The 26,079-nt window shown below is 46.1% G+C and overlaps 2 protein-coding genes and 1 long non-coding RNA gene across 4 annotated transcripts; 1 reads left to right on the forward strand and 2 right to left on the reverse strand.

Moving 5' to 3' along the window:
* Nucleotides 1-751: 751 nt before the first annotated feature.
* Nucleotides 752-6,076, reverse strand: LOC135391082 (multidrug resistance-associated protein 1-like). The gene has a single exon (XM_064621177.1). It carries the CDS (start codon nt 5,938-5,940, stop codon nt 1,558-1,560), a length of 4,383 nt encoding a protein of 1,460 aa, XP_064477247.1. The 5' UTR covers nt 5,941-6,076; the 3' UTR covers nt 752-1,557.
* Nucleotides 4,390-11,900, forward strand: LOC135391083 (uncharacterized). 2 transcript variants are annotated; one of them, XM_064621179.1, is made up of 6 exons: nt 4,390-4,683; nt 9,238-9,508; nt 9,603-9,680; nt 10,644-10,815; nt 10,871-11,019; nt 11,600-11,900. In XM_064621179.1, exons 2-5 carry the CDS (start codon nt 9,394-9,396, stop codon nt 10,899-10,901), a joined length of 396 nt encoding a protein of 131 aa, XP_064477249.1. In that variant the 5' UTR covers nt 4,390-4,683; nt 9,238-9,393; the 3' UTR covers nt 10,902-11,019; nt 11,600-11,900. The 2 variants fall into 2 exon arrangements, with proteins under 2 accessions (XP_064477249.1, XP_064477248.1); XM_064621178.1 differs by lacking the exon at nt 11,600-11,900 and having other exon boundaries at nt 10,644-10,810; nt 10,871-11,384.
* LOC135391086 (uncharacterized) lies at nt 11,891-24,935 on the reverse strand. Its single transcript, XR_010421858.1, has 4 exons — nt 24,846-24,935; nt 13,399-13,999; nt 12,261-13,315; nt 11,891-12,207 (listed from the first exon to the last, which is right to left on the reverse strand). It is a non-coding gene; the product is annotated as an uncharacterized LOC135391086 (long non-coding RNA).
* Nucleotides 24,936-26,079: the final 1,144 nt, after the last annotated feature.

A 26,079-nucleotide genomic window follows, 5' to 3' on the forward strand; every position in this document is an offset into this window, starting at 1 on the left:
AAAGGATGTACAGTAACTTCTTTTAAGGGAGTACACCCTTGCCCCATGTATCACTCCCTTTGGAGCGTACAATTACTCTCCAGTAGGGAGTTAGTAGGGAGTCCCTGGAGGGAGTGAGGAAACTCCTTTTTGAGAGTCATCGTGCTCTCCAAAAGGCAGTGATATATGTGGCAAGGAAAAGGAGTTAAAGTACATGCTTTTTCTTTAAGAGTCTAGAGAGTAATTCGGTCAAGCTACGAATTTTAGCATCCATATTTCGTGAAACTTTGGGGTCGCGAAATGAAAGGGCTTTATACACCCCATTAAAACCTTTCGGTTACATTTTGTTACATTTAATTTGCGCAACGAATTGCAGTATATCGATCTTTCTGCCTGTAAATCACTCGCAGTTTCAAACTAACTCGTAGTGACATTCAAACTAATACTCACGCTCGCACATATGCAGGTGTTGTGTTTGCTCTAACGTGTCCAGCAATTTTATTTAAAGCGAGCGATTATGGAGAAACCAACACACTTTTCAGCTACTTGACTAAGAAACAGGTGCTACTAGTGAAGCAGTACCTATTTCTTACTCTAGTAGCCGAAAAGTACCACTTGCTTTTCTTTTATCGCTCGCTTTAAATGTAATTTCTACACGTTAGAGCAAACATCCTGTATATACTTCGCGCTTCAGCGGCTCAGGAACGGCGCATCTAAAAATACTACGCATGTCACTAAGTGCAAGAACGTTGTAAATAGGTTGGACAGAGTGTGAGTAATTATAATTTTATTCCACTCTCCAAACAGGACACTTTTCGCTTACAATCTTGTGCTGTATTCTTCCAAGTTTTGTTTGACCTGAGCTCTCTTGCAAGCTAAAGTACAGCACGAACATGCAAAGCAGAGCGACGTATACTGAAAATACGGGTGTATAAAGGTGGGTGGCAGCTTCCTCATCACAGGGGTGCTACATTTCGCAGTCCTGCACACCAAAATAATACGATTTGAACTACCCGTTCACGCCTATGTAATTACACTTTCAGTAAACTCAGCACCTCGGGACGTACTCAGAAGTAGCAACACGCAACGGTGGACGGGTACATGCGTGTCATTGTACGAATGCACTTCATTGATAAGTCCACACCTGATCATATTGTGTCGTGCATTCTTGCCTTTGTTCTTTCCAGAGAAAGGTTGATAGAGCGCACACATCGTGACACATGTACCTGAGATATCCTGCTTTGCGGATCAAAGTCCAAATCCTTTCTTTTTATCACGCTGTACATGCATGACTGTTATGGTCAGGTCAGGACTGCGGGGTGCAAAGTATGACGTTGCAGCTATTGTACAAAGCACTTTCTTGTGTGTCTCGTTGTACGACGCGTACTGTTGATGCCGTTACAATGCTTGAAATTAATTTACACACCTAGAGTGAACTTCCACTGAAAATGTCACCGGCACAAGGACATCACCCGTCTTATCGCGATGAATGTGCTCACGTGTTTCCCAAAACAGCTAGTTGCTGAATAACACCAGGGACCTGTGCAAGGCTTTTATCAGTGCCTATCAACTTTCAGGTCAGCTGTCGGTATTCAAAGTAATGCCAGCTTCTCTCGCCATCGATGCAAACTGGGATGCCGGGTTGAGCAGAAGATCAGAAGGCGATCCTTCTTCAGTCACCATCCCGTTGGCCATCACAATAATCCTGTCGGAGTCCATAACCGTATGTAGACGATGCGCAATAGTTATGATCGTACTTCCAACGAAGTCCCGGCATATGGTGTCCTGGATCAAAGAGTCCGTCTCAAGATCCACCGCCGCGGTTGCTTCATCGAGAACAAGAATCTTCGACTTCTTGAGCACGGCTCGTGCCAGGCAAACCAATTGTCGCTGCCCGAGACTGATATTCTGACCCCCTTCGTTGATCTGGGTCTCGAGACCTCCCGGAAAATGTTCTTTGACGTGAGCACGTTCCAAGGCTGCCCAGAGATTAGAGTCGTCGTAATCTCCGTTTGGATCCAGGTTGAACCGTAGCGTCCCACTAAAGAGTACAGGATCTTGAGGGATGATGCCAAGACGAGAACGCAGGTCATGAAGTCCAACAGAAGATATGTCTACGCCGTCGATGCTTATTTTGCCTCCTGCTGACTCGATTATCCTGAAGAGTGAAAGCGTCAGAGATGATTTACCAGCGCCTGTCCTTCCAACGACGCCAATTCGTTCTCCAGGGTGAATCGCCAAGTCCACACCACACAAGACCAGGTCTAGCCCACGTCTGTATCTTGTACTGTATCCTTCAAACGTTACTTCTCCTTCTCTTGGCCACTTCGATTCCGGACCGGGTTGGATCTTCCAGGGCGCCTCGGACGTTACCGTCGAGTATTCTTCCAGTCGCTCGGAGGCCACTACTGCTGTTTCCATTTCTGCAGCGTAATGAACTAGGAAGTTGAATGCGTAGCACGACGCCATGACGTAAGACACCAGGAGACCACCTAGACCATCGTCTATTACACCCCTCTGAGAGATTACCATTAACGTGACGAGCAGCACGACAATGTTGCCGATTGTGTCTAGCCTTGCGGTCATCCACATTCGTGCCACGACGAGTAAGTAAGAGCAGTTTTGAGTGATGTCCACCTTAGTCTCAAACCGGTCAGTGAACTCCTTCTCCACAACGTAGCCTCGAATGCTGCTCAGACCAGAGAGTGTTTCGGAGAAGTGGTTGTACACCGGCGAGCGTGTGACGGACTCCATCCGCTTAACTTGGCGCAATGTCTGCAGGTATATCTTCTGGATGAAGAAGTAAAAATAAAGGAGAGGGATGGCACCTAGAAGAAACAAGGGCATCTTGGCGGACATCAGCATTAAAGCTCCAATAAGTTGGAAGAGCAGTTCAAGAAACAAGTTCGCCATGACGGGGAGTTGGATATCCAGTTGGTCAACGTCTTTGCCGAAACGATTTAGGATCCTCCCTAGAGGGGTCGTGTCGAAGAAAGACATTGGTGCACGGACTACAGCACCCAGCATTCTGTCGTGCAGTCTTCTGGCAGCTCTGACGGTTCCGTTGGCTAGGGCTGCCGTTCCAATAAAGCTGAAGATACCTTGACAGAAACCGAGCACGGCATAGATTCCGAGACGGAACCCTGGGTACCTGTTGTCTTCTGGCACTCGGGCGTCCTTATTCCACTCGCTGAGCCACAGGTTCGCCCCGATGTCGAATGCACGGGAAGCGGCAAAGCCCACTAAAGTGGCCACGATTAGCTGAAGTCCAACGTTCTTCAGGTAAGTCATGTAGACACCAATCTTGACAGAGCCCGTCTGCACCGTTTCTTCCTGTAGTAACTGAAACCCGGAGTGAGGTTCGTCGATATGTTGAGACTCAGATTTTGAGCTGTCTAAACGGTATTCACTTATCGTTCTGTGCCTTAAAACTGAACTGCTCTCTTCTTCGCTCGTCTCACCTTCGGTGAAATTCACGTGTTCCTTAACGAATTCGGCGAAATGTTTCCCTGATTTGATAAGAGCTTTGTACGTCCCCGACTCCACAATTCGTCCGCCCTGAAGGTACACGACGACGTCCACTTCCGATAACACAGACAAGCTATTGGTAACGAGAATACGTGTCTTCCTCCTGAGCAGACCTTTAGGGCCGATGACGTCGTCAAAAATGGATCCTCCGACATGGCTGTCTACTGCGCTCAGAGGGTCGTCCAGTAGATATATGTCCTTGTCCTGATAAACAGCTCTTGCAAGACTGATACGTTGTTTTTGACCACCGCTCAGGTTGACTCCCTTTTCTCCGATCTCCGTCATTTCGCCTCCCGGGATAGTTTGAAGGTCGGGTCGTAAACAGCAGGCGTCCAGCACCCTATTGTACAAGGAGTGGCTATAGTGTTTCGTGAAGAGGATGTTCTGCCGAATGGTGCAGTTGAGGATCCAGGCAGTTTGAGGAACATACGCTATGCTTCCTTTGACATTGATCGCTCCTTCTTCAATCAGCAAGTCCCCCAATATGGCCGAAAGGAGAGACGATTTCCCGCTTCCAACCTGTCCAACAATGGCGACGAGTTGTCCACGTTTCACGGACAGATCGATGGAAGACAGCGTGCGGTACTCGCTGTTAGACCAGGACAGGGTTGCATCACGAAACGACACAGCCTCGCCTTCGTCAACCTGGTTTCCGACGACGTTGGGATCCAGTTCTTCACTGAGCAAAAACTCCTCGATTCTTTTGATGGAGACAGCAGTCTGAACAACATTAGAAACCAGGTCCGGGATTATTGTCAGCGCAAACCGCATTCCGTTGAAAAGCGTGAGGGACACGAAGGCGATGTTGGCATCGAGAACCGTAAGACGTCCGCTGTAGATAAAGGCGATAAAAGCGAAGAGAGACACGAGGAATGGGGTTGAAGTCCAGCAGAATCTCATTGTAGCCGTCCAGTAAGCAAACCGTTTCAGGATCTCCATTTCACTGAAGCGAATATTTCGGGCTTTCTTGATAAACGGCAGTTCCCACGCGTACAGCTTGAGTATCTTCATATTCGTCAGTATCTCTCCCATCTGCTTAAGACGAGAATCCTTCAGTTGCATCTGCCGTTCTTGAAGCTTGCGGCATCGTTGAGCGATCGTGCCGGTAATGGGCATCATGATAACGATGACGAAAATCCCCGCGAGGCAAGAAGGACCAAGAAAATGCCACAGAAGGTAAGTTGAGTATGCAATATTGACGGGGGCACCAACAGCAATGCCGATGTAGGATGACAGCTGGTTGACTTTATCGGCGTCCACCGAGAGGAGGTTGATGAGTTCACCCACTGTGTACTTTCCCATTGCTGCACCAGATATTCGTAGAGCTTTCCTGTAAACGGCGGCGAGAAGGACAGCCTTGACGCGTAGTCCCAGACCGATGAAAATGACGTCTCCGTGCCGGACGAACATCGTAGACAGCGAATTCATGAGAAAGATGGAAAGCGCATACAGGTAGCCTTTCCATGCCTGTTCCTCAGTGTTATGGAGATGCTGGATGATCCTGTCCAACAAGAGGGCGGGAGTGATGCGACATAGAATGAAGCTCAGTTCAACGATGCAACCGACAAGGATCTGCTTCCAGAAAACTCTCATGAGCTTTCGTGCGATAAACGGCGTGTGTTTTTCCTGTTCTTCTCGATGCAGAGGGGGTGGCACCTTCTCACTTCCGGTCGTAGCTGTCTTCCAGAGCTTGAAGTTAGCGGAACTTTTGATGGTCTTGGGGATGATGTACAAATCACTGATGGTCAGCACTTTCTTGTATCCCTTCCATATGAGCGGTGTCATCCACTCGAATATGATGAACGACATGGGAGATGCGTGCTCTACGGGACATGCCTTTTGAGACCTGTTCTTTCCCGTTGATTCACCAATTGAGAAAAGTAACAGTTGAAAGAACACAATTGGATATGCGAGTGTATGCGTCGCAAACTCCACAGGCGACGGTGGTTGATGTTCTGAGCGCCCGAACGCGTTCACTAGCATTCTGTAATACGCGGGCAGTTCACAGATGGCGAGCACTAACCAGAACGTAAACAAGAGCGGCGAAGATGTGACGCCATGTTTTCTGTCCACTCGCTGAATAGCGTACACTGTCAGGAACGAAATAGTCTTGAGGGCGTGTGCAGTTACAGTCTCTCCGGGAGCTCCATAGGAAACGGCGACGACGAAGCCAACCACGCTCGTCAAGAGCAAACAAACTGTAAAGACGTACTTCAGCACAGCCAGAAGGGTGAGACGTAGGTGATCGGTGTCTTCCCATCGCCGCTTCAAAATGTGAAACGGTGCGATGGCCCACAGTACGACGACCGGAATCCACAGAAGGACTGTGTTCTCGAAACAGGGGGTCAACTCAGGAACGTCCGTGTACCAAGTACGCCAAGGATCCCAAAAGGGGCCTTCGCAGTATCCACTTGCTTGGAATATCGAAGGCATCTTCACGAGTTGTCAATGCGTGCTCTTGACCATTTGACGATTACACATATTCCACTACGAAGAGACGCAAATCTCTTCCGACGTGCACATGGACAAACTGCTTCTGAAGTACCAAACCGATTCCGCTTTCGCTATCTCGTCGAGATGTTTCCTTTCTGCTGCCGATAAGAGGACTGAGCGGAGTTTTTGTTCCACGAATACTGTGCCCTGTGTGGGCAACGGAGGGCAGCGTATATCGGCCGGACGTGCGACGTGAAATAATACTAGCGTCTGAAGCAGACCGCCTCCACGCTTCCAATGTTACAACACTGCATGGCTACGAACAGTCTCCCTCACCACTTGTCACGTGGACGATGACCGCGGTATGCACTATATTCGTTCAAGGAGACACGCGTTGACCGTCACACTTTCCTATCAAGGCGGGGACACCAAAATCCTCGGCAGCCTTGTGACGTCACGGATGACTCATGGACGGCGGACGATCGGTGACCCCACATCGACTCCGTGACTCATTGGTGACTTTCCTGACCACCTCCTTTGACCGCCCTTCGAGATTGCTTGTTAACTTGGTGTGGCCCCCTTTTTTTCTTTCAATGAATAGCAAACCGTCTTTCCTGACTAACTTTTCCTGCTGATTTAAACAGATCACCCCTCCCTCTGTCACGACTGCCGTGCTACCACCGCCTAATGCTTCCATTAGATTTGGCATTTTTCGATTGCCCATGTTGCTGTGGAACTCGAGCCGAAAGGCTTTTCAATGCACGTAGTCTTCTGTTTCACATAATCAGCAGAATTCACAGCTGAAAGTGTCACCATTCTTTTGCGTAAGGCCTGGTAACCGTGTGCAACACTGCCATTAACACAACTCTCCGAAATAATTACACGTATTTTTCGAGCCCATATCTTCCCTGTTTTACGCATGGGAATTTTCCCGAATCATATCCCTCGAACTTTATTATAGGGCAGGACATGTGCCAGGTACGGAACAAAGAAAAGAACTGCGAAGAAAAACCTGTGAAGCGGCTCCGAACACTTATACAAGACTTTCACTATACACTTTCTGTTCCTCGTTTGTGACAAGTGTTCCCACTAGTTCGGGATGTTTGTTTCACCCCCCCCCCCCAGATACTGGGTTTTCTTCCTTTTTTTATATGTTTATTTCAACTAAACGCGGCTATGTGGTCTGGGGTAGCCAGTCTGACTTTGTCGTGACTTAAATCGCCCCCACCCTTTTTTTTTTCGTTTTCTATCACATCACAACACTTATACAAGACAGTCTAATAAGTTCTCACGAAGCGATGAACGAAACGACGAATAAATAAGCGCGTAAGCAGCACTACAAGGTACACGAAGAGAATACAGTCATGTATCGATTATTCGGACACGTCGGGATTCATCCCTATTCGTCCGGATAACGAATTTCCGGATAGCCGAACCAAGCAGACTTCTTTGGGGAAACCGGAAAAATTTGGGAGACCTCTTTATTGCTCCAGAAAAGGGAAAGATCGTTACATCAAAAATTCGCGCGAAGTGAGCTGCTTGATATGAGTAGGCACGTGCGTGACAGAATTTTGATCACAACCACGGCACCCGCTGCATCACCCTGCTGTTCAAAAGAAGGGTAATGTCTCAGAAAGGTGGTCCCGTGCATATTTTTTATGCTTTTGCAAATGCAGACGAAGCTTTCGGACGGCCCGAACGTTGACGTTCACATGTGAATTTTTTGCGCCCGGTGAATACAGGGTATCTCGTCCGCTTATTGTCTACCGTCTCTAGCCTGTGCCGGCACACACAAAAAAGGGAGAGACCTTTGAACAAAGGGGAGTCAATACAGAATGGCCCGGTGAGATGCGACACTTTTCCGGAATAATGCGTGCACCGCACATGCCAGGGACAGAGGTAGGGTTGCCACCAGGCCGGTATTATACCGGCAGGGACGGTTATTTGCTCGTTCTGCCGGTTGCCGGTAGAAAGCTCATACAGCTACAGGCAGCCTTTTGCCGGTATTTGTGGCTCAACGCCTTTCACATTAGCTTTTTCATGGTTTTTTCCTTCAACATTGCACTACAGCTTCTGGAGCACAGACAAAACTCCGCGATCACCAGTCGTTTTCTTAGTTATTCATTACAGTATTGTGTTCAGATGGTACAAGAGCAGTGGTTGTGCAAAGCTGTTGGTGGTTGTGTCGAGCCTGCAAGAACTTAGGCCGTATAGATCCATCATGGGATCCCCGCATGCAAAGAAATGTTTGTCTGCGTCGATGCGTTTTTCAAAGTGAGTGGCAATCCAGTCCGGTTGCTCCAATACAATCTAGCAACATTTATAGCAATTTCAATTTCAATCAGTGATCCAGCCCCACACCGGAACATATGTTTCTTCGTATTTGAGCGAGCAAGCACTCTCTTTCTCTCTGTGCTCTCGTCCACCCCTCACCCACTTGCCCTTTCCCACGAGCCTTTCTCTTTCCCTCTACTCCACCTCCTCTCCCCCAGCCGGTATTTTTTACTGCGAAGGGTGGCAACCCTAGACAGAGGACACTTTTCCGGATAAGCGAATCAGAATGACCTGGTTCTGGAAGATTGGTCACCGAACTTGCTGTCCAGGTACGGATAACGAATTTCGGATAACCGAGACAAAATCCAATGGGTAGCAGGTTCGTTCCTGGTGATATACATAGCCCGAATAACGAATTTAGCGGATATCTCAACTCTGGATAAGCGTGATATGACTTTATACAACATGAGAATCCATCCAAAAACAGAATAACATTGCAGCGCAATCGTGCGAGGAGTCACCATGTCACTGATAATCTTATACGAAAGTATTGAGCGTTTGCAATCACGTAACTCACTGAGAAGCCTGATGCAAAAAAATAAAAATGAAAAATAAATAAATAAATAAATAAAGAAAAAGCAGTCAGGAGGATTTAGATTGAATCGCATTTTTGTCAGGTGATTTGAATTGAATCATGTTTTTACACATGGATTTGGATCTTTCATCAAGCTCCTCCAGGGAAAGCGTTCAAGAGTTCCTTCAATTATGTTATGTCCTCCAGCGAATACCGCAGGCAGCATTTGTAAAGTGTAGATACGACTGTGTGTCCTGTTCAATTTGTAAAAGGATTTTACCCCCTGGATTTGGTGACGGATTGGATAAATCCGGATTTAAAACTGGATTTGATTTAGCACCGAAAGAAGGAAATCCGGACACTGCTACAGAGGGAACTTATAAAGTGTGACTGCAGCACATAAAATGTACATGGTTGGAGACACTTAGTATTCTTGTTTTAACTTGCAGTGATCATGCCGAAAGTGATGATCCGCCTCTCAGCCCGAAGAAATACATTGTCTTCGAGAGCTGTCTTCTGCAGCTGTTCCAGCTTTGCAGCGAGTGTAAATCCCCCTGCAGAATAGTGTTCAGTGTGCAGGGAACACTTGTTATGGTGACTGCCACATGTCCATTGGGACACAGTATGAAGTGGTCAAGCCAGCCCGAGATCAACAGATTTGCTGCAGGGAATGTCCTACTTTCTGGGGCAATCCTATTCAGTTGAGCTGGCCCGACAAAGGTTAGCCGATCTGTATTTTCTCAGCGAGGTGAATTTAATTCATTTACCAATTCGCCACAGGTCCTTAGTCTTTTGAGCTCTATAAACATTGCAGGGATGTCTTTAGTGTCCGTCTGCAGTGTCCGTAGTGGACGTCTACCAGCGAGGATTTCTTCTGCCAGCCATATCAGAGGTAACTCAATGTTGCACTGTCAACAACTTCCATCTAATTTCAATGGGCAAAACAGATATAATCTGTCTCACAAACTTCAGGCATGGAACGCTGAGGAAAGAAGTGTCCTTGGTGAATGTGGCACAGTCCACCTCCTAGGTGACGGGCGCTATGATTCACCAGGACATAGTGCGAAGTACCTCACATACACGTTCATGGATGCATTGACATCAAAGATTGTGCACTTTGTCCAAGTTCAAGTTGGGGAGGTAGGGAAGTAGCCTTTCAAGAAGCTTGAGTTTGATGCGATGTGTCTTCTGTCATCTAGGCTCCAGAAGTAAAAAGTAGCTTTCAGATGGAAAAGTACGGTTTCGTGCACGCGTTGGAGCACCTGAAGGACTGCCATCTCTCTATTTAATCTGTTATAACGGACAGGCACCCATCCATTCGAAAACACATGCGCGAAAAGGGACCTGACATAAAACATGCCTTTGACACATGGCATGTTGTGAAGGGTATGTTATCCAGATGAACTTCCAAAAGTGTTTTTAGCAATAAGCTGTTTCTTCCTGAAAGGGTTGCAGAAAAAACTAGAGGCAGCATCCCGCAGCGCAGGATGACCTTAGAGAGGAAGCAGTGACCTGAAGCCGTGGATAACCTCCATTTGTTATCACCTTTATTGGTGTAATGCTGTGTCGCAAGGAAACCCTGAACTTTGACTCGGCATATGGAACAGCTTGAAGCGCCATGTGCTGAATATACACACAGAACACGAAGGACCGTACTCTAGGTGCTTACATGGAAGCATTAGGGGAACCAAATGGCTAAAAGCAGGTGTGCTCTCATTACACCCAATCCAGGTTCTTAGATGATATCCTTACAACTTCTCACGTACTGGCATAATAAAATATAGAACACTAAGGCCTTGTTTCACCAACGTGGTTCAAATTTGATCAAATTACTGACATTGTTATTTTGTTGAAGACTCTGTGTCAAATCACAAGCTTGTCAAGATTGTTACGGACCCGAGGCTACTACGTGATATATCGCAACTCTCCTCAGTTGGGCAAACGTCTTCCATGGAGTCTTATCATGCAGTGTTGATAAAGTTTGCTCCAAAGTCGACAGCCTGTACCCCAAAGGTCATGAAAGTGAAGTATGCACACATTTGGTCTCTGTCCTAAAAGTAATTGAAATGTCGTATTCTGCAGGACACAACTAGCTGCACTGTACTTCGACTAGAATTCCTCCCGTGAGCACGCACGTAACCCTGATGGACAGTTCATGTTCCGGAGGGAGTTACAGAAGAGTAAGAAGGGAGCAGAAGTGGTGACACCGGTGAAGACTAAGGCCACATACAGTATGCATAGTTCCCTAAGTTCATACTAGTCCTTTTCGCAAGGTCACACATATGAAATTTTTCTTGGACAGCCCGAGTGGAATAACATGCCGCAGCCTATTTGCTGTAGTCTATATCTATTTGACTCTTTTTTTCCATTTGTGATGGTTATTTGTGTGTTGCCATTTACTCTACCATTGTATCATTATCTGTGGTGTTGTGTGCATTTATTTATTTATTTATTTATTATTTTATACAGATTCTTGGATGCAGCTTGATGATTTCACTGTGTAATGCATTGCTTCCATTTCATTTTACTGTATAGTTAGTTGTCATGATTCGTTGTGCATTCTGACCACTCTAGACCTGCAGTACTTCCAAATAAATGTTTATTCTCAAAACTGAGAAGAAAAAAAAATCTCTATCATATTGGTCTACTTTGCTCTCATGCAAAAACTGTCTGACGCTGTTCACAAAATGGGCTGCTGCTCCAAGTTTACTTTCAAAACGTGAAAGTGGTACTAAGCAATACACAGGTGTTGTATGAACGAAAAGAAACCTTGCTTTGTACATAGAGCCTGATAATACTAACTTTTCTCAGCAGATTTTGTGTGCTGTGGTTGCTGCTTCGGACACAGAGGAATAACAATTTGCCCCCTGACGTGACGTGACGTGTGTCTGCAAAGTCTGTCGGAGGTACAGGCACATTGACATCTGAACTGATCCAGCTAACCATGTTCACACAAACATAAATGTAAACATGCTGTATTCATGCACGTTTATTTGTTGACACATTTATATTCACACATATCTGCTTGCATGTGCGCATATACAGTGTGTAAAAAAAAAAAAGTGCACCGAGGTGCTCCACGATCAGAGGGATAAACAGAAACCTAAGGCTATGAAAGATGGCTATGAAGGCTATGTTTGTGGCAATTGAGTCACACAAACTCAGGTTTTCATTTACTGCTCTCTTTGTGAAATGGTCTGGACCACTTTTCTCGGGGCATCCTATATACACACCTGCTTTCATTTATAAAAAAGAAAATAAGTTACAAATCTGGGTACAAAAACCCTCGGTAGCTTTCTGAGGGAAATTCTGCCCGAATCTTAGTCACAACACAAGAGGAGAGAACATTCTGATTGTCCTTTCCCAGTGGTCCCCAGACACAGCTTGTGAATTGCCGGTACGCTATGTACCGATATTTACTGCAAGAGAAATAAATTAATCATTTCGGAGAGCCTGACACTACCTTCTGTACCTGTGTACGTTGTCTTCGTCGTCGTCTTCAAGATCATTCCCCAGATAGGTGTAAACAGTGCCGTGTATGCCAAAGGGAGTCTGGCCATTAGGAGGAGCCCAAAAAAGAGTCTCGACCTGTCAATCAAACTTAGGCGCATGTCATTGGTTACCGCTTTCCATGGGGGCTGCCATGACACCAAATTTTCTCCAAGATGGATGATGGTGCTTGGAACGGCGTAGCGGAGATTTCGTGACAAAAATTTTCACAGACTACTTTAATTTCATACTGTGAGTATATATCCTCATGTACGCATCTGCAAAATCAGCTTCAACTTTCGCTCCGCCATCGTTACTGACGTGAAAATGGGATGTTTCGTCGCTATAACGTTACGCAGAGTTAAGACCGTGATACCAGGAAAATAGCAAGAAGGACGACCCTTATACGTAGGATTTTGCATTATATAATTGCATTTTATTTATACATACACCTTTGCTCATTTTTGATTCAATGTACTTACATTACGTGATATAAAACTTCATACCGGCTGTCGTCTGCTACGAAGAAGCGGTTGTACCGCCATCCTGGCCAATCACTTCTGCCAGCAACCATTTCTGCAATTCTGAGCCTTCCCAACATGCCTCTCTCCGTGCAGATGGCGTTGATAAAAGTAGGCGCAAAATCCGTCGTTTTGGTCTGTCACCAGTTATATCCGTTTCAATCCGAATCAATCGAGTTTCTCCAAAATGGTGGCACCCAGTAAATGAGGGTGAGGTATAAATACTGGATGGATGTAATAATAGACAACTGTATTTAAACCTGTGATTGGCTAGATACCTCAAAAAAGTGGGTGGAGCCTCAGGTATAGGCAGGTGCCATTAATGACCAGACTCCCTTTGTCATACACGGCACTGGGTGTAAACGACTTACAGCTCTGCCAGGTGAGACACAACGTCTCGAAATTCCGATGTCCCGTAATACAGCCTTCCGGTTCTTTTTCGCCCATTTTCGCGATGTCCCGGCAACACAGACATTCAAACAGCGTCGGCATCTCTCTGCCGTTTCCGCAACTGCACCTGTGTAGTGTTGCCAACAACACAAACTTACTCCTCGCTTTGCACAAGTCGAAACAGTATGGAAACACATGATGAAAACCCACCAGTTTCGGTTGTTGCGTGGTTCGTTCTCGTGAGGTGTCGGTGGCAGCGAATCGTCGCTGTCCAGGTCGGAATCCCCATCATTCGTGAACGGCATATGCTCATATGCGATGAAGTTCAGACGCTTGCTAACTTCCAGAATTCTCCAAGGGACTGAGGTCTGGGAAGTTACACATGGCGCACATGCTTCCAACCTATCAAATCTAGTTTTGGTTTTGACATAGTACTTCCGTTCCGTGGCGCCCGAGGTGCCGCTGTGTTCGGCCCAGAGTCGTGCGCATGAGACATTTTCGCCGCCGTACTTGGCGGAGTTGACGTTTCGTCCGTCTGCTTCGCCACAGTGTTGCCAGTAGATTTTAATTTGGATTTTTTCGGGAGCTATAACGTCTATGTGAGAAAATTTTGCGGCATTTTACTCCTGGGGACGTACACAATTCAGGGCACACAAAACATGAGGTTGCACCTCGACTGCTTTAACGACTATGCCCCGGGAGCTGGTCACACAGGCTGTAACTCGAATACGACATCCTGGGTACCCAATGGCCTGGCAGTGGGGTCTGGCTGTGCCTCACACGTCCTCTTGTGCTCCAGTGTTTGAAATACCTGTGCAAATAAAAATGGTTGTCTGTTTGAATGAAACACAGCAGAAGCCGGACACTTTGAAATACATTGACTGAGGGAGCCCCGTGCAGAGTCGCTAGTATAGATACTAGCACGGTATAGCTAGTGACTCTAGCCGGGTAGCTCCGGGTAGCCCCACGCGAACAACGACCTTGGTATAATTGGGTCGCATGTATCTCCAAAAACACAGTAGAGCTTGCAGTGCTACGACCCAACGTCTTCGGCTTCTCATTTCGAACGCATTCCTTCTTGCTTACTATCACGCAGGTATTGTTCTCTATCTGAACTGTATCTGCTAGTGTGACAATGACTATATCCAAACTTAACTAACACTGCTGCGAGCGATTGTTTTAGGGCTTTCCTGTTGTAACCATCTATTGTTCATCGACTGTCCGGAAAGAAAAGGGTCTTAATGGCATCTCATTGTTCTGCCTTGAATGGTGCGGATAACCGTAGTGATAAGATACGCAGCGATAGAGCACGGCAAACGCCTGTAGTGGTGAGGAAATGTACGGGCGTCATTTTAGTGGGCGTGCGCGATTTATGTTCATAAATTCATTTCTCACCCACCGAAAATATTCCTTTCTTCTTCTGTTTTTATCGTTCATTTAGGCGGGATGTGTTGCGCTGCATCGCCGAAAACGTACCCATCCATGCCCTATACCCACACCCACCTATACCCACAAAGCAGACAAAATGTATTATGATTTAACGCATCCGCGATCCCTGCGAACATTCCTCCGAACAGCTTCCGAATTATCGTCACTACAGCGAGTACCATAATTTAATTGAAAGAACACTTTGTACGCAAGAGAACGCCCTCGTAAAGCTCAAGAGCGTGACGTTCTTGCCTCGACACCTAACGATAAACCCGAATGCATTCCTAATACCGTCGGCTTCGCGGCCCCTTCCCCTCAAATCAATCCCATTAAAGCGATGAACTTCCTTCCTTCGCAAAACCCATACTTCCGTCCCCCATTTGCAGCGACCCCTAGACTTCGGGGGATTCACACCAACGCCACCATGTGAGAGACCCAGAATGCCTTTACTGCCCAACTCTTGGGATGCCATTGATTACGTATTCATGACGTATTTCCGCGTCCGCATGCAAATGGTGGACTGCGTTCCGTTTTAATTATGCGTCGCAGGAAACTGTGGGGGCGCCACTGTCGGCAGCTAGGCTGCTGGCCGGTTAGAGGAAGAGGAGTTGTTTAATTCTGATCCGAACCCGATAGCGCTGACGTTTTAGGTTTTCGTTTTTGTTGGCTCCTTGCGCTCGCTCAATCCCCGAGAGATGGTAGTTACGGTATGCGGAATTTTTGTCTAGCAAATGAGCGAGGGAGTGTACGAACGAGCGGTGTTGCAGCCCCTCTAGGTGATGGGTGGAGAGTTTGCTCGGGAGTGATGGTAAATACGGCTCTGTGTGGATTTATCATCTTTTTAGGTAGTGACGAGGAGTTGTGTTCATTTTGTTTTTGAGCTTGATTCTGACGCGGTGACGTCTTCTTTTTCGTGACTTGTAAACAGGACGGGGAAGCTCGAGGGTGCGGGAAACGTTTAGAGGATCTCGAGAGAGTGCGAGATGCAGAATAAATACAAAAAAAAAAGTGTTCGAGGCTGTTTATCGATGTGCTAAAGGGTTGCGTTATATCGAACTACTACATGGACTTGGAAAACACCCGTCCCAAGCGCCCTTTCATTCAACATCAGCTCTCGCTAGGGGCAGGGTAGACGTAAAGTGCCCTCACTTGTCTTCAGAAGAGATGTAAAAAATAAAAATGAAGAAAGAGCATCATAGAAGCAAGCATGAATGGCATCAAATATTGTACAACGTACTTCATAGTTCTATTTTACGATATTCACAGATGCGGGAAAGCCTTTCTGCATCTTCACGTGAAATGTACCGAGAACAACGGAGCACTTCACCATGAAACGTGCCACCACGGTCACTCAATATTATTGAAGTATTGAAGTATTATTGAAGTGTTGAAGGACCGTGGTGCCACTAAGAAATGATGAAACGTGTGCGCGACCTCATACAAATGCATGCCTGTATTAGGGTGCCTAGATACTAGCTCCATCTCGCAGAGGGAATTCTCAGATTTAACCTCAACTCACAATGGTGTTGTTCTTTTTCCTTATTTGTAAAAAATAAGAGAGTATTCGCCTCTTTGTGGCGATTTGGATACACGTTAATTGACACAGGTGGTGGTGGTCAGGGCCAGTGCTTGGAGTGTGCGCGGGGCCTGTTTCACACGATTAAGTGCATACTTGATATTAAAAAAACAAAAAAAAGGTTGAGGGCTTCGTGCGCGGGGGTTAAGGCGGTCGCCCCCCCCCCCCCCCTCTTACCCATCGCCGGCCATAGACCTGTTGCTCTGGGCCAGGTGGCGCGAGTGAGCAGCAACGTCAGCGCCCCAAATTATGCAACACGCGGTAGTTTAGCCGACGACGCGGCACTTTCAAATACACAGTCTCGAGTTGTTCGCACTTTTCAAGAAGCATTGCTTTTTCTGTGGATTCCCTACAGGTTTTGTAGCTTTCCTTGGCACCATACCGTTTGAAACACCATGCAAAACCCGCTAATGAAACTACCTACTGTTGGGATCCGTGGCCGTTTGGACCCAAAATGGCGCTGTGCAAACTTCACTGCAACAGCCCTATGGTGGTTGTGGTGGTGGTGAAAGGGCTCGCCGACACGAAAAGCGTACGCCCCTCTCTCCGCAAATCACTAACGGTGCCCCTATCATTAGATGTTACGCAGAGTGTGTCAAATACGGTGAATTTGTGTTTTTAGCGCGAAGGAGCCATTCGGCAGAAAGGACTAGTAAATAATGTAAATTATGCACTATAGGCCCGGTTTCACCAACGCTGGTTAACTTTGGACTGAGATCAAGTGTTGCTAAAACTTGAAGTTAACACTCAATTCTTTTTTGCAAACGTGATGAATGTTCCAGTGACAATAACTTCCTTTAGTGAAGAAGAGTTGAGCGTTAAATTCAAGTTAGGGGACGGTTGATCTCGGTTCAAATGTTAACCGACGTTTGTGAAACCGAGCCTAAATTATTGCTATACATTCTATTTTGTTACCAAATCTAATCTATATCGTGACATTTTTACAGTGAGACAGTACCACAGGTACTAATCATATACATATGCTGACAAAATATTTTTATTTGTTTTTTATTGACAATCAAATAGTATTATATTTTTAATATCTCTCTCTATATATAAATTATCTTTTATATATTTTATATATAAGTTATTTATATATATTATATTTATATATATAAATTATTTTAATTTGTCGTATCTCATGTTTCTTTTGACGCTGCGTTTCATTATACAGGGTGTTACCCTATAAAAGACTATCCGTGCCACCATGCCGTACTGGCCAATTACTCAATGCAGGTGGCACATTGTGCGGTCTTCATATAAACCTCATAAGGACATTTAATCTTGGTAAATTTCGAAGTGATTGAGCGCTGCAGGACGAAGTTATAACTCAAAACGTGCAATTCCCGTAGTCAAAACAATCAAGATGGCGGCGTTGAGAAGAGCAGTTGACATGCTGCTCCCCAGACGGCGACGTGTGGCATATCCTGCCAGCCGGATGGAACTGCAGATTTCATTTCGCTTTCGTGTAACTGTCGTATTTTGCTCAGAAGTAAGCAACGTGAGGAACGAAAATGCCGACGTACTCAGCAGACAACATCCAAGAGGGATGTCGTCTGCTTACTGAAAGGCAGTGAAATAACATAACGCGGGGACGTCTCTGCCTGGATGGACGGATGGATGGATTGCCAGAGCGACACGTTGCCGTCTGGGGAACTGTGTCACAACTGCGATTCACAACACCGCCATCTTGGCTCTTTTGACTACGGGAACCTCACGTTTTGCGCTATAACTTTGCGTTACGGTGCACAATCACTTCGACATTTACCATGATGGAATGTCCTTATGAGTTTTATACGTAGGCGACACATCGTACCACCTGCATTGAGTAATTGGCGAGCACGGCATGCAAGCGCGGGTAGACTTTTATAGGGTAACACCCTGTATAATACACTCAAAAACAGGACTTCACCGGAGGCATGACTGAGTGGGTGAAAGCATCCCCTTTTTGGTGGTGCCTCCATGGTCATGCTGAATACTGCTAGGTAGTGGGTTCGAATCCTACCACCAGCTGTGCTGTCTGAGATTGTTCCTGGGTTTCGCGGCAGACTTTCCAGACGAACGTCGGCACAGTTCCCCTTGAAGTCGCCCCAGGACGCATACTAACCCCGCTGTCTCCCGCCCCTTCCTGCTGTCCTCTCTCCATCTGTCCACGTCTGTACACCGCTCATAGCCACAGTTGCTTCGCAGCGCTAACACGGAATTAACAAAGAAGCGGGAGTTCACGGTGTACGACATCGTTCTGTCCGCTGATTTGTGGAGAACGAGGGGCGTACGCCCTTTTGTGGTACTTATGCAGTTATGTTAATTGTCACAAAAAGGCATGCGCCACGTGCGGTTTCCACAAATCAGGAGTTATACGATATCATTCTGTGCAATGATTGGCCTTCAGCTCAGTGATTTATCTAGACCCCCATCCACCCTCCTAAGATCCCCCCCAAGTGTTTGTCGGCACCCCCCTAACATTTTTACCTGTGCAGCCCTTACAGGGGGGATCCTTGCTATTTCAGGTTTAGATACATGTCGGTAATGATAAGTCCAGCTATTATGACGGAACTGTAATATTGACCCCCCCCCCTCCCCGAAACTTTTTGCACCCCCCGTGCTTAGGGTTCTGGATAAACGACTGCTTCAACGTGTTAGATTAGGACGTTGTTTTAAGATGTCTGCGTTCAGCTAGTTGCTGATTAACATGGACATCAACATGAGGTTCCCACACACTTGCTAGGGACCCCTGACTGTATACATTACATGCTGCGCACACATAGCTTGAAGGGGCACTAAAGTGCAAAAAAGCAGAGCGGGCTCCCATTGGTCTCCTCAAACGGTTTGTCCAATCATGGTGGGAGATCGTTTGAGGAAACAAATCGGAGGCCTCTCCGGATTGTCGCGCTTCTTGAGAAGGAGAGTGAGAGGAAAAGCGTGCACATTTTTTGCAGTTTAGTGTCCCTTCAAGCTATGTATACGCATGTCACGGAACAATAAACAATATATCTACAATCCCCATTTTTTCTTTCTTTCAATCAATCAATCAATAAACAATATATCAATAAATAAGCAATCAACCGACAGAGAGTAATCATATCTCGACTTCCTTCCTCCGGAAAACGTACAATTAAAACTCAAGTCCTCCACAAATCCCACATCTGGAAAACTTTTCAGAACGCGGTGCCGCTCCATGTGCAACACCCTCCGTGATGTCTTCGGGTAGCACGCAAGCAAAGAGCCAAGCAGCAATCGTGAGGAGGGGGAACACTTGGGCATTAAGTCTCTTTGCGAATCAATCGATTGGAGGAAGCTCAGAGCAAACCAATCAGAGGTAGAAAGCGTGACTGTCAACTACAGCAGCATGGGAGACTTCTCTTTCTTTATCGAGAGAGGTCTGTGGAGGGGAACCCGCGTTATGAATCTTATGGGCTCTTTTGACTCTTATTGTTGATCCATGTTGTTTGGGACCGCTCTATTGATTTGGGTCCGAATCTATATTGGGAGCTTTTGGCCGTATTCGATACAGAGTGATGCGTTAGTGTTTGCGGGGCGGGTCGTTGTTAAACATTGGATTGATAGGATTGCGACGACCACACGGAATATTGCGTCGGTTATTTCTGCTTGATTCATTGATACGATCTCAACAGGTGGCGCGACCCGTGTATTCAGAGCAATCTTGGGAAGTAACTTATTTACAGGTAATCACGTAGTGAACAATTAACCGCGGTAACTGTAATTCTGTTAGACTAGGGAGAGACGTCAGAGCTCAACGTGACGTCACCCGCTTTTGGAGAATCCGAAACTATGACGTTCATGCGTGTTCGTTCGAAATTTCTGTGTGCCAGGTGGCGCGATTGAGCAGCAACGTCAGTGCCCCAAAATATGCAACGCGTGGTAGTTTAGCAGACGACGTCAGTGCCACAAAATATGCAACGCGCGATAGTTTATCAGACGACGTGGCACTTTCAAATACATGGTCTCTAGTTGTTCGCACTTGGCAAGATGCACCGCTTTTACTTTGGATTTCCCAGAGGTTTTGTAGCTCTCTCATTGACGCATACCGCTTGAAACACCACGCAGAACCCGCTGATGAAACTCCCTACTGTTTGGATCCGCGGCCGCTTGGGTGCGAAATGGCGCTGTGCAAACTTTGCTTACGGTTTGCTGCAACAGCCCTGACTGACGGCATTGCGTGATTCGTTGCTCGTTGCCCGTCCGAAAGACTTTCTTCGAGACTGGGAGGTACCCGGGTTCGAATCCCGGTGCCGGCTGTGCTGTCTCGGTTTTCCTCAGACGCTCTCAGACATATGTCGGCACAGTTCCCTTAGAAGTCGGCCCAGGACGCACATTCCCCCAGAGCGTTAGTCGTGACGTTGCCCACCTCTGTGAGGCATACAACGGCGGGCTCTCTCATTAGCACCACCACCACCACCTTCACAGAGTGTCCACGCTGTGGTGCACCGTTGGCCTAATCGCATTAGGACCGAGGTGATTATGTTGAAAAATAGGCTTATGTAACTTTTCCCACATGTAATATACAATTCGTACAAATTCATTTGCGGTTTTAATTTTTATTGCCTTCGTAATATACAGCTTTTCGTATATTTACGTGGTATTTACGTAGCATGTCACGACCTAATGTCTGGCTAGCTAATCGTGTTATTAACTGTTGTTATGTCTTTAGGTATCTTTTTGCACAATTACAGCTTCGTCAATGCTATTTCACTAATGGACATGTGTCTACGCAGCATATTATGCCTGATGCATATGCGGAAGAACCACTTATGTATCCGTGAACCGACTTGCAGCGAAATTTTCTGTTCCCCATTTTCTGCGTTTGCTAAGTTGCATACCGCAAGCTCTGCCTGTGTAATCCCATTTTGCGGTTACCTAACACTATTTTCGTAAGAACTCTGCACCACTGTCTCCTGCCGTGGAGGTATCGTGTACCAATGGGATAAGAGCCCGAATCACCTTGGATTGTACAGCCGAAGCTCCAGCACCAACGCACGACAGATTGGAGGTCGATAACGTTTTCACGGAACACAATAGAAGCCGACAACACATTGAACCCACTTTCTCTCACATCTTCCCTCCTGCACAGAGTATATAGGATCCCGCGCAACCTCCTTTATTTCTTTTCTTCCTTTCTTATTCTTCGCGGTTTGCACTCGGTTGTCGTCAGTGTGCCTCCCCCCCCCCCCTCCTTCCCCTAAAAAATCGCGCGCGCGTGAGACCGAGACGAGGGAAACCAACCTCCTGGTTACTCTTGGGACCTGCGTGCCTCGTAATATCGACGGACGATATATGGGATATTGGTTTCTGCACTGATGTGAGACGGATGTGTATACGAAAAAAAAAAGGGGGGAGAGGTAGAGAAAGACAAACGGAGAAATGTTTCCGATTTTATTTATGTTGTGTTCACGCGCGTCGGTGCTTCTGTGTGATCACAGAGCAGGTGGAACAATGTCGCTGTGTTTGAGACCGAACGCGTGTGCGAAGGTAAATTTCGGGTACAAGATTTTATCGGAAATTATGGGGTATAGGGGTGGTGGCAAGCCGATTGGATATCCGTTCGTAAGGTATAAATACAAGGTGAAACGATACGAACGTGTGTAAATTTCAAAGGAGCAGGTGGATAGGAAGCTGTTCGGGATGCAGTGTATACGTAAATAAGTAAATAAATAAATCCCATTTATTTACAGAAGCTTTCTGATATACCGTAATTTCACGCGTATTAGCCGCGGCTTATGCGCGATTTTTTTTTTCTCATGGGCGCTGTGCGGCTTATCCACCGGTGCGGCTTATCTGATGACTTTTTTTTTCAGGTATTTTCCCCATACACTGATTTTAACGAAAGGGTCGACAGTGTCTCTGGAATAGCACTGCCCTGCTGATGCACGAACAGTGCCTAACAGGGATGGGTCCACATTAGAGTAGATTCCCCCCATGCAGCTTTAACGAAAGTGGTGACAGTGATTCATGCCTTCTGGAACACCACTGACCCATCAATACATGAAAAGCGCCCAACAAGGGCACAATCCGATCTTGGTAGAACTCTAGAACTGACGTCCTTTGTTGTACACTATGCCGATCCCGGAGTATGGGCCACAGGGTTTATGGCATTACTCTATGGTCTCCTTTGTCGCACATAGGAGTCGTCTCGTATTGCCCGCGGCTTATCTGCGAGTGCGGCTTATCTGCCGGAAAATTTTCAAAACGTTCCTAAAACCGCGTCCTGCGGCTTGTCTGCGGTGCGGCTTATACGCGTGAAAATACGGTATTTCGTTACGCGGTAACTAGTGACGAACGAACTACTTTTCGTTTCTCAAGATCTACGAAGCAGACGACAGTAAGTTGTACCTTCCGGGCCTCCTGTCGCTGTCGTCTGCAAAGAAAGTTTTCGTTCCGAAGCTACAGAAAGAAATGGTGAGTATATCTAAGGGCACATCTGCGTGAACTTATTTACTATACGATATCACCACGTGACTTTGTTGGGTCGATGATACGTGTTTCTGTGGAATAAGTTGGTTGCGTTCCCTATTGGCGGGACGGAAGAGAAGTGTTGACGAACAAACACGTTTGACAAAGGTGGTCGTTGATCTAGGGACTTCGATCAATGCGTTTGGAATGCTAATGCGGTTGTTCGCATAAACTTTGCATTAAGAAGGTGCTACATACAGTTTTCCTGCAAAGGTGACTATGTGCATGAAACTATGTTTTTCGTTGTCTGGAGTTTTTTACTTAACTCATGTGTTAGCATTGCTCAGCATTACAAGAGGCTACACACGTGAACAGAAAGGTCTCTCTCTCCTCTTTTTTTTTTTTTTCGTTATAAACAAACCAACAAAGGCAGACAACAGTGAAAGTGTGGAAGATACGGTGTGCAAGTGCGTCTCTGCGCATGAAAGGAGGCAGTGAGAGGGAAGAGGGAGGGCGCCGCCGTAGCCAATGGGGCTTCCCGAGTGGAGTAACCGGGAGAGGAGATATGAGCAGAACGCTCGGTTACTTCCAGAGCGTATAGGAAAGGTTAGCCCTCTGGGCCCTGGAATTATTTATTTTGAGCAGGATTTTTAAAAATTACTTTTTGTTACTACTGTGCACCCATATAGTATATATGCTTACATTTAAAAAAAATATTCAGTTCATAGTTATTTTGTAAAATGGCTACGTGTCGTCAAAACAGGACACCAGGGCTCAATGGTTGTTGACTGCGGGGGCATATGGGTCTGCGAGTCTAGTGAATGGTAGGACTGACTGAACGCGTGTTTAATGACACATAGTATTCGAATACAAGCAGCGCTTGCATGATCATATGAAGTCTAAACCGTCTTCGCGTTGAGAACATTGGTACGAAACCCAAAAATTTCATAGGGTCTGCTTGATTGCAGCGTTTTCGTAGGGTTTAGCTAACGATTAGGATTTTTATCGACGCTTTCTATGCTGCATTTATACTCACTTACGACAACTGTGTAATATAGGTCTTGCATAGCATTTGTCAGGCTTGCTCCACCGACATGGAGTAACGTGTTCTTCCCAAAACAGACAGCAGGGTGCTGTGGTTTATCCAGAATCCCAAGCATGGGGGTGTGGCAAAAAACTTGGACCGAACATCGGATAATTTATTCCATGAGCAACACGCTTTTTTTGGTATGCACTCCGAAAAGAAATGCATAGATATCGTGCGTCACTCTTGTAGATCGTTGCAAGATTTCACCTGGTCAAGCTGTCAGCTGAGAAGAGGTGTGACACTGGCGCACATTTCTTCTCATTATCACGATGGTTCACTACGTGTGCCCTCATACACTTCTGTGCTCTTTTCGCTGCCTTCGCTGCTTTATGTTTGCTCGATCGCCCCGACCTAATCCAGCAATAAGGCATGTCCGTACCCCTCCCCCTCATGTACGTCCTTCGAGAAAGAGCCCCCCCCCCCCCCCGGGTGTAGTTCGTTACCGGGACCACTCGTTTTAAAAAAATTGTGAAAGCGTTTGAATGGTAAATATTGCATAGAAGTTAAAGAAGTTCATATACTGAATCTAAAAAGGTAAGAATTATAAAATTCTGTGGACTAGAAGTTTTTTTGTAGGCATTTCTACAACCCCATCTGATTCACTTTTAGCACAGGAGAAACACGGGAATGCTAAGCCTAACGGATTCGAAATTGCAAGATAATTGGGCTAAATCGCCTCACTTTAGTGAGGTTAGGTCAAGCTAGGTTCTACAGATTGGGGGGGGGGCGCCCCCCCCCCCCCCCAGGCACGCAATAGGCGGTGCGGGCGTCGAGACTGTGCCTCGGGTTAGGTCAGAAGGTCCTCACCCAAGATGGCGGAGCGCCATAAAAAAACGGGCGATAAAATTTAATTTTTATACGTTTCACGCAATATACGAGGGTCATTCCTGTTTAATTTCGTTCCTAATTTGCTCCTGCTTCAGGTAAATACATATCATTTACCTAGTTATCTTCTTTCTTTACAAAAACGCAGTGGTCCCGGTAACGAACTACATCCGGGGATCTCAAGTTTTGCGACAAGTGCTGCATGAACCATCGACATACGCGCCCTATTTGCACAACCAAAAAATCGCCCAAGTGGTTAACACCCCGGAATACAAAATGCAAGCGCGCACCGATCAGTTTCTCAACGCAGTGATGTTTCGTATGTCTCACCTTATGTAATCGAAAAAGATGAATGTCGTTACCCTGTAGAGAAAGCCGCAATAAAATGACAAAAGTTCACCAATTCCGCGTTCATGACCACCGGCCCACCTCCGCCATTTTTAGCTCTTCGTCTTCGTCTCGGCACGCGACTGACGAAAGAAAATTGATGCCGTCGACGCGTGGGATGCCCAATATACAGTTCTATGTCGGTTCCAGTGGTTTCGGTTTTCTTTCTGAAGTGTCCGATTTTGACGACGCCAGGGCCGAAAGGGTTAAGGAGAATCCAAGCGTTAGAGATGCAGTGGTATCTATATACCAGTCCTACATTTCATTCCACCCTTACAGGAAAAACCAACGCAGCTTACATTCGCGAATATTTCAGAGAGGCTGGATCCTCGAATAAAAGCTAAATAAGAATATACACAGCGCAGACATAAAATATTATTGATCACATAATTTTATATAGGTTGTCAAAGCTGATTCTTATATTGCCAGGACGTAGTTTTGCTCTTGACGGCTCACTGTTTTGCTTGTCGTCTACTTCGTTTCCATCATGTTAATGACACTAAAATAGACAAGTTTTAGACAATAATTACCATTATAGTACTATAATATTACTAAATATTATCTTATATAATATTATTATATATCTAGATATCTTATATAAGACGATGTGAATTATAAAGTATTGAAAATACATTAACGACCTTCCAAACAATCTTACATCCACCGTGCGTCTCTACACCAATTACTGCGTCATCTATCGTCAGATTGCTAACGATTCTGATGTGGAATTACATCGCACTGGCCTCATTAACGTTTCCACTTGTCCTGAAACAGGACGCATGCAACTTCTTATCGAAATGTAAATCCATGATAAGTTCTCGCTCTAATAAAGTGCGTGCAACACAATACTTGAATCAGTGGCTAATTACAAGTATACCTCTGCGTTTTGATTTCATGTAGCCTATCATGGCGCGCCCGTGTTGAATATATTAGTAACAACGCAACCCGACCACTAGGTTACGTACTCCGAAAAGTTTCATCCCATCTGTTTAGCACTAGGGTTATTTTATATATAAATCACTAGTCCTGTCAAGGTTGTAATATATGCAGCCTTCGTGTGGGGCTCTGATCGCAGCATAATTTCAAACTTAGAAGAATCAGTACAGAACAGGGCCGCCCGATTCATACTCCGTGATTACAACCTCACCGCCGGCGTCACTGCAATGAAACATTAAAG

Source organism: Ornithodoros turicata, chromosome 4, assembly GCF_037126465.1.
Source record: "Ornithodoros turicata isolate Travis chromosome 4, ASM3712646v1, whole genome shotgun sequence".
Classification (NCBI taxonomy): domain Eukaryota; kingdom Metazoa; phylum Arthropoda; class Arachnida; order Ixodida; family Argasidae; genus Ornithodoros; species Ornithodoros turicata.

What these genes read in the sequence shown, in the direction of transcription:
- LOC135391082 (XM_064621177.1), bottom strand. Translation starts at nt 5,940, where the DNA reads ATGCCTTCGATATTCCAAGCAAGTGGATACTGCGAAGGCCCCTTTTGG.
- LOC135391083 (XM_064621178.1), top strand. Translation starts at nt 9,394, where the DNA reads ATGTCCATTGGGACACAGTATGAAGTGGTCAAGCCAGCCCGAGATCAA. An exon ending in TTCTGCCAGCCATATCAGAG is followed by an intron (nt 9,681 to 10,643) that starts GTAACTCAATGT and finishes ATTTTGTTGAAG; the next exon opens with ACTCTGTGTCAAATCACAAG. An exon ending in GTACCCCAAAGGTCATGAAA is followed by an intron (nt 10,811 to 10,870) that starts GTGAAGTATGCA and finishes CGTATTCTGCAG; the next exon opens with GACACAACTAGCTGCACTGT.